This window comes from Morone saxatilis, unplaced genomic scaffold (assembly GCF_004916995.1).
Source record: "Morone saxatilis isolate NCDOM2014 unplaced genomic scaffold, NCSU_SB_2.0 Contig10, whole genome shotgun sequence".
Classification (NCBI taxonomy): Eukaryota; Metazoa; Chordata; class Actinopteri; family Moronidae; genus Morone; species Morone saxatilis.
In genome coordinates, this window is record NW_023339652.1 from 5,857,079 (window position 1) to 5,863,657 (window position 6,579).

A 6,579-nucleotide genomic window follows, 5' to 3' on the forward strand; every position below is an offset into this window, starting at 1 on the left:
GTTTGCACATGTTTTTTCCCTTGTTGAAATAATATTTAAGGGGCCCTAAAATTATTTAGAAAGCAAAGATTAGAGGAAACAATTTGTGTAGCAGAAATATTATTTCCTATCATGTTAATCATGTGACCCCTAATATTGAAGATCAGGTTGTGAACCACCAAGCTAATTGGTAACACTTCACTTTAACCCACACTATTTAGCATTTATAAGCATTATATAAACATTAATGCATGGTTTATAACACATTATAATGTAGTTAACGAGTGTAACTTTAGGTAATGAATGACAATATAGTAAAACGTTATAATACTGTACATTAATAAACTATTAAAATCTCATGTTTGCATACAACAATGTGATAATGTGTTATAAACCATTTATTCGATGTTTATACTGTTTATAAAGTCCTTAATTAGTCCTAAATTATTACATTCACCTTTAATTTATGGATCCCAGGCTAATGCAGATATAAAATGTATGTCTTAAAACGTCTTAAGGTACAGAGGCGTGCACTCGACTGAAGCTGATAATTTGTTGTGTACAAGCTGCAACACCTGCAACACACTTATGCACATTCAATAGAGACCTTACACAGTCGACTTTCAGTAGGTTTTTATTGTACAAATAAGTAACAACAGAGGTGATCTATATCTGTATGTATGCTGAACAGGCAGCGAAACATACAGCCAAAGAAACACCCACACACCAATATGTTACAAAACCCCAAGCCAGTAATTTTTCGCCTTTTGCTTCAACTTGAATCCTTTTTAAAAGTTTAAAAAAAGGTGAAAAATATAAAAATAAAAGGTAAACATTTGTATCTGCACACACTGCTTAATTTCTTCAAATCTCTTCCTGTGTTACAGCCTTTGACTTGACATTAGCGTGGATGTTAGGATGTTAAGCACACTGCGGAGTCATAGTTTTCCTCCTGTTTACCCACAGGCAAGAACGGGTAAACACAGAGATGAGTAATTTGATGCAGAGGAGTTCAGACTGAGGGGAAAAAAAAGATTTGGAAAGCATTGAGTGCGTATAATTGCCACTCTACTCCACTATCTCCCTCTTTTATCCCCCGAGGTATCAGTGGGTAAGTGGACCGTCTGAGAGATCATCCCTCATGCCAAGGTGGCCTTGGGAGAGCTCAGCGTCATTAAACAAGGACAATGACCAGTTTGCAAAGGTTGACTGAGTCATCCAAATGCATTTAAAGTGCATGTGTGTCACTCTTTTAGAGAATCAAAAAAGAAAAAGATGTCAGTGTTTGCAGTACACTGGCATTATATTAAACTGGATTCAATCTTAATAGAAATCTCAGTCTATAAATGACTTTTTTACCAGAGGCGATGTACTGAAGCTCTCGGGTTAAATCATGAATGAGGATGAGGTAGTCGGACTGGGCAGATCCTAAACGCTGTGCCTCCTGTTGTGGATCATGGCCACAATGTGGGTGAGGTCCAGACTCTTTATCATCACCTCCATGAAATCCTCGTCACTGCGAGCGCCAGCCACAAACTCCTCCAAGGAAAGCTCACCTGTTGGGAGGCAAAAGATTATATTTAAAGACATAAAAGGTTGTTTTTTGTCCTATTAGAGTTCCAAATGAAGTTAGCATTTCACTTTTACATGTAACATTATCAGACTCATGGTGGGTAGTGAAATGAAAAAGCTAATTTAAGATTGTTAATTTATGTCTTGTTATACACTAAATATGTGTCAAATCATTTGATAGTTTGTGGCGTTTCCAGTCCCATATGTAACATTTAGGAGAATCTATTAACAGAAATAGAATATAATATTAACAGGTATGTTTTTATTAGTGTATAATGAATCGTTGTGTTTTTGTTACCTTAGTATGAGCCACTTTTATCTACAGAGGAAGTGGGTCCTCTCTAATGGATGCTTAGAAAGCTGAGCTGTATTCAAATGGTCGCAACGTGCAACTTCACCACTAGATGCCTCTGAATGCTATACATGTGCAGGTGCAAAAGTTGAAGAAGCATCCTTTGTGAAAGGTTTAAGGATTCTTATTGTGTTCAACCGTCACCTAAAGTATATCTTCCTGTTATGCTTGTTGCGTTTCCTGACTGAAGAAAGCACAGGAGCTGATGAATGTCTAAACACTGTCCGCCCACAGTCGATTTCTTCCTAAAAACCTCTGCATACAGTGCCAGAAAACACTCACCGTCTCCATTTATATCAATCCTGTCGAACACGCGGTTAGTGAAATCCTCAGCACTGACGTCCTGATTTTCATTCCCATTGATTGCTCGGATGGCCTGCAGGAACAGAATAAAATCAGTGTGTCACGTCGAGGCCAGGACCTGCTGGGAAACCCAGTGCAGCAGGAGAATGATAGACTGTTACCTTTATGATGTTGAGGAGCTCGTGTCGGTCAATGCAGCCGTTGCCATCCACATCATAAAGCTTGAAATACCAGCGCAGCTTGTGCTCCATCTTTCCTCGCATCACCAGACTGAGAGCGGCCACATACTCCATGAAGTCTATGTAGCCGTCCTGCAAAAGAAACAAGCCCAGGGAGATGAGACCACTCACACAGGAGATCCCTTTTCAAAACAGTGTCAGACATCAGTAAATGATTATGCATGACCATCTCCTTATTATGGAGCTATTTTTCAGCCATTCACAGTGATGAGATGCCCCTCATCTCAACTCCAAAAGCTATCTGTGTGAAATGAAGCGTGTCGGAGATGGAGGATTATCTCCGGGGACTGTCTGACCACAGGCAACAATCTTAGCATCAAAGCATTGTCTCGCAGATAATCTCACAGTTTTGCATAAAGATTACCATGGTCCCTTTTATGAGACGATGGCGACAGGGAGACTAAATATAGACGTTCAGCTTCTCAGACAGAAACATCCTGAGATGATCCTGTCGCTCGCTCAGAGACGATTAATCTGTGGGGGTCAAAATGTTTTGCCGGGAGGTCACGGGCATGTACGTTGGAGAGAACATGTGTCCCAGACTGTCATTTTATGCGTCTCTACTCCCTAAAAAACACTTAAAAAGTCAAGCAGCAGACCATCTTACTTGACAGTTTTTATTGCTTTTAGAGCTGAAACAATTAATGGATTAATTAACCGAGATTCACTATCAAGGTTGTGTTATAAATTAATCGTTTAAGTCATTTTTCAAGCAAAAGGCTTTAACATTAGCTCAAATGTGAGGATTTTAAATCCTGTAGTTTATCAAAGATATCAAAGAAGTTGAGTTTTAGATTCAAATTAAGATGTCATAGATGTCAAAAGTAAATCATTAATCAATTATTCATAATAGTAATAGATTGTGAATATAATTATTAGTTGCAACCCTAATCTGTTTACCAAAATATTGTCTCCTAACGGGTTGCATGTTACTTTTTGTATTCTTTAGATGAATAGGCAATAATCCGCTGATAGACAGAAAATTTATCAGCAATTTTTGATAACCAATTCATCATTTGAGTGCATTTATTAAGCAAAAAATAGTTGTTTGGGGGTTTATATCATTGTAAATGAAATGTATTTGCATTTTATACAGAAAACAAGGTAATGTGAAGATGCCACTTTGGACATCTTTCACTATTTTATAGCTTCAGTGATTATTTGTCAAAGAAAATAATTGATCAATAATAATCATTGGCAGCCCTGTTTGTAAATATAATTGTAAACAACAAAATCTGTAAATCACTGAACTGACAAATATAATAAAAACTAACCCTTCAAAACACTTGTGGATACTTTTTAATTGTGTTTGATCCCAATAAAAGTGTTTTTATAGAACTTTTATGACCAGAGTTAGGTAAAGAATAGAAATAAACATCTGAAATCAGTTCTGGGAAACTCTCTTTACTTTAATATTAAAGGGTAACGTAAACATTGTAATGATTAAAGGTTTATACTTCAAGGGAAAGCAGCCAGAAAAGTTAAAATATGGGCATATTGCTGTCAAATGGATTCACCTGATGTACAATATTTCTGTTATATAAAGAATTAATTACAATTTGTGAACCCAGAAAAAAAAACATTTCTAATTATGTAAATTTTATCCTTCAGACAAAACATTTAAATAAGCCCTCCAGTGTATCTATTTATACCTTTATGTTCATATTAAGTTGATTTTTTTTATCTTTAAAAGTTAATTAAAAGAGATGAAGCAAAAACATGACACAAACTAAACAATCCCACAGGAAACATCCCACCCTGCCAGCTCTTAAAAGTTCCTTTTTTTACAATTAAAGTGTAAGCCCTCTTTAATTTAATGTACGTTTTTTAAAATGCAGCGTCTTACCTTGTTCATGTCAAACGTGCGGAACATCTGCTCTATGTAGGCGTTGGCCTCGGGGTCCAGCCCTCGCAGGCCGAAGAACTGCTTGAACTCGTGCAGGGTGAGCTGACCTGAGGGGCACTCGGTCATGAACTTCTTGTACCAGAGGTGCATCTCCACTGCCTGCAGGTCATCCACGGTGCTTCCTGTTGAGTTACCCATTTCTTTCTTACACCGAGTGTGTGTAGGTAAGAAATCTGGAGCCTTTTTGTAGCAGCTGGTGCACAAACCTCTCAGCCCAATTTGGTCTACTGTGAAGCGGAGGTTATCCCTCTTCACAGTCACACAACAATGGGACTTAGGGTGAGAGTAGCGGCTGGTGGGGGCCTTTTGTAGCCGTCTGAGTTTAGGGATGTCCCTTCTGTGTTCTCCTTGGGTTTAATCACCGGCTGTAATCCACGCAAACATGCTGATGATCAACTTAATCGGCCCCATTAAAAGGACAGGCTGACTGTTTCATCTCTGTCCACGTTTACCCTGAGAACTGCTGACAAACACAACGCAGCTTTCATCCCTCACGTGTTTGAACTGATAGGATACACTTTGCTCAGCATGTGCTCTCAAGTATGAGTGCTGCAGCTTTAAAAGTGGTGGAAGAAGCACTCAGATTCTTTAATTGAAGACCCCCCTCTGCTCAAAAATGTTTTTTCTTGTTGTTCCTACAGTTGGATGTTTGAGCTTCACTGTGCAGAATGATGTATGAGCAGAGTCTAATAGTAGAAGGATGTTTTCACATTCATCTGCTGAAAGTCGAAAGTTTCTCTGTTCTCACTGACAATCAGACTTTGAGGGTCGGGGCCTACGAGCGTGATTTGTATGAAGTGTGAACCTTTATTGACGTCACCCATCGGTTTGTTAAGTACCGTTTTGAAGCCTCGAGTTCTGTGTTTTTGTCTGACGCCATGACAGTTGGACGGAGCCAGCGCAGGTGACGTACTGTGAGTTGATCTGCGCTCACTGGCTGCGCACTTTTGACTCGTCTGTAGCAGGAAACAATGGCGGCTCACCTGGTCACACCCAATCTCCTATTACAGCTGAACAGAGAACACTAAAATATGTCCAGGATGCAACTTATACAAGTTTGATGTAGAAACTTGAAGCCACCAGTGCACAGACTGAGAAAGGACAAAGTGAAGTAGGAGACATCTTGTGTCCAACAGAAAAACTTCAGGAATGAACAGATTTAGCATATTAATAGAAGAATATGGCATTTTTAATGAGGTAGAAGGAGTAGATGCCTTTTTAAGGATTTTAATGTGAAAATTATACTTTTTGTTTGCATGAGAAACACATTATTGTTCCAAGCAGACTATTTGTATATGTTGTAATAAATGTCTGGAGGGGATCTTTAAGTAAAAATACCAATACCACAACTTAAATATACTGTTACAAGTTTAAGTCTTTAATTCAAAATGTTTCCAACGGCTTTGGAAAACAGTGATGGGCATTTCTCAAGATTTGAGAACAGCAGATGAATCATGAATAAAAAATAATCTTCAGTTGCTCTACTTGTGTTTAATTCTGCAAACAAAAAACATGATTGCAAAGCAAAGTATTTGGTAGATTATTTTATTTGTATACCACAGTTTAAAGCAAAGAAGACTTGTACTGACTGGTACAGTAACTTCAACATTACAGTTTGAGTTTGTGAAATAATAATAATATCCAAAAACACTGCAGAAAGAAAAGCTTTTCTTCGTCTTGCATCTTAGTGTCAATACAAGAAACAAGGAAATAATAACACATCCATTTATTTACCGTGTGACCTGAGGGGCACTCGGTCATGAACTTCTTGTACCAGAGGTGCATCTCCACNNTAAACGTGGCCGCTTTGTTTTCACTACAACTACTTAGAATCATACTTGAACGCTGTATCGCATTAGTTGTATTCAGCAGCTACGAGTGCAGTTAATGTCTCCACCATTCTTACAACTTGCTAACGAGCAATACAAAAAAAGACGAATAACACAGAGTATATACGTCAGTGCTTGAACCGAACTCTTAAAATATATACGGATTAATATAAAAGTAAAAATAAAAACATCACTAGTAAATGCAGCTGTGGGTCATTTGAAAGCAACATTTCACCCCCAAGAAATGTTAAACTCATATTAGTGGTTTCTAGAATACATTCAGCTGGAACGGTAGTGTTTCTTTCTGGCCATAAAACTTGTAAAACAGAAGTATAACTTTCAGATAATCACAGAAAAAAAGAAACCCACACACAACTGGTTCAGTCAGTCGGTGTTGTA

General features: G+C 38.0%; 1 protein-coding gene across 1 annotated transcript; it reads right to left on the reverse strand.

Annotated features, from left to right (window-relative positions):
- Window positions 1–1,407: 1,407 nt before the first annotated feature.
- On the reverse strand, window positions 1,408–4,716 carry guca1a (guanylate cyclase activator 1A). Its single transcript, XM_035677026.1, has 4 exons — window positions 4,292–4,716; window positions 2,368–2,517; window positions 2,186–2,279; window positions 1,408–1,535 (listed from the first exon to the last, which is right to left on the reverse strand). The coding sequence occupies exons 1-4, from the start codon at window positions 4,487–4,489 to the stop codon at window positions 1,408–1,410; spliced, it is 570 nt and encodes a 189-aa protein (XP_035532919.1). The 5' UTR covers window positions 4,490–4,716.
- Window positions 4,717–6,579: the final 1,863 nt, after the last annotated feature.

Coding starts and splice junctions, on each gene's coding strand:
- guca1a (XM_035677026.1), bottom strand. CDS start 4,489: ATGGGTAACTCAACAGGAAGCACCGTGGATGACCTGCAGGCAGTGGAG. Junction 2,518..4,291: donor GCACGTTTGACATGAACAAG/GTAAGACGCTGC, acceptor TTTCTTTTGCAG/GACGGCTACATAGACTTCAT. Junction 1,536..2,185: donor GATTGATATAAATGGAGACG/GTGAGTGTTTTC, acceptor GCCTCCCAACAG/GTGAGCTTTCCTTGGAGGAG.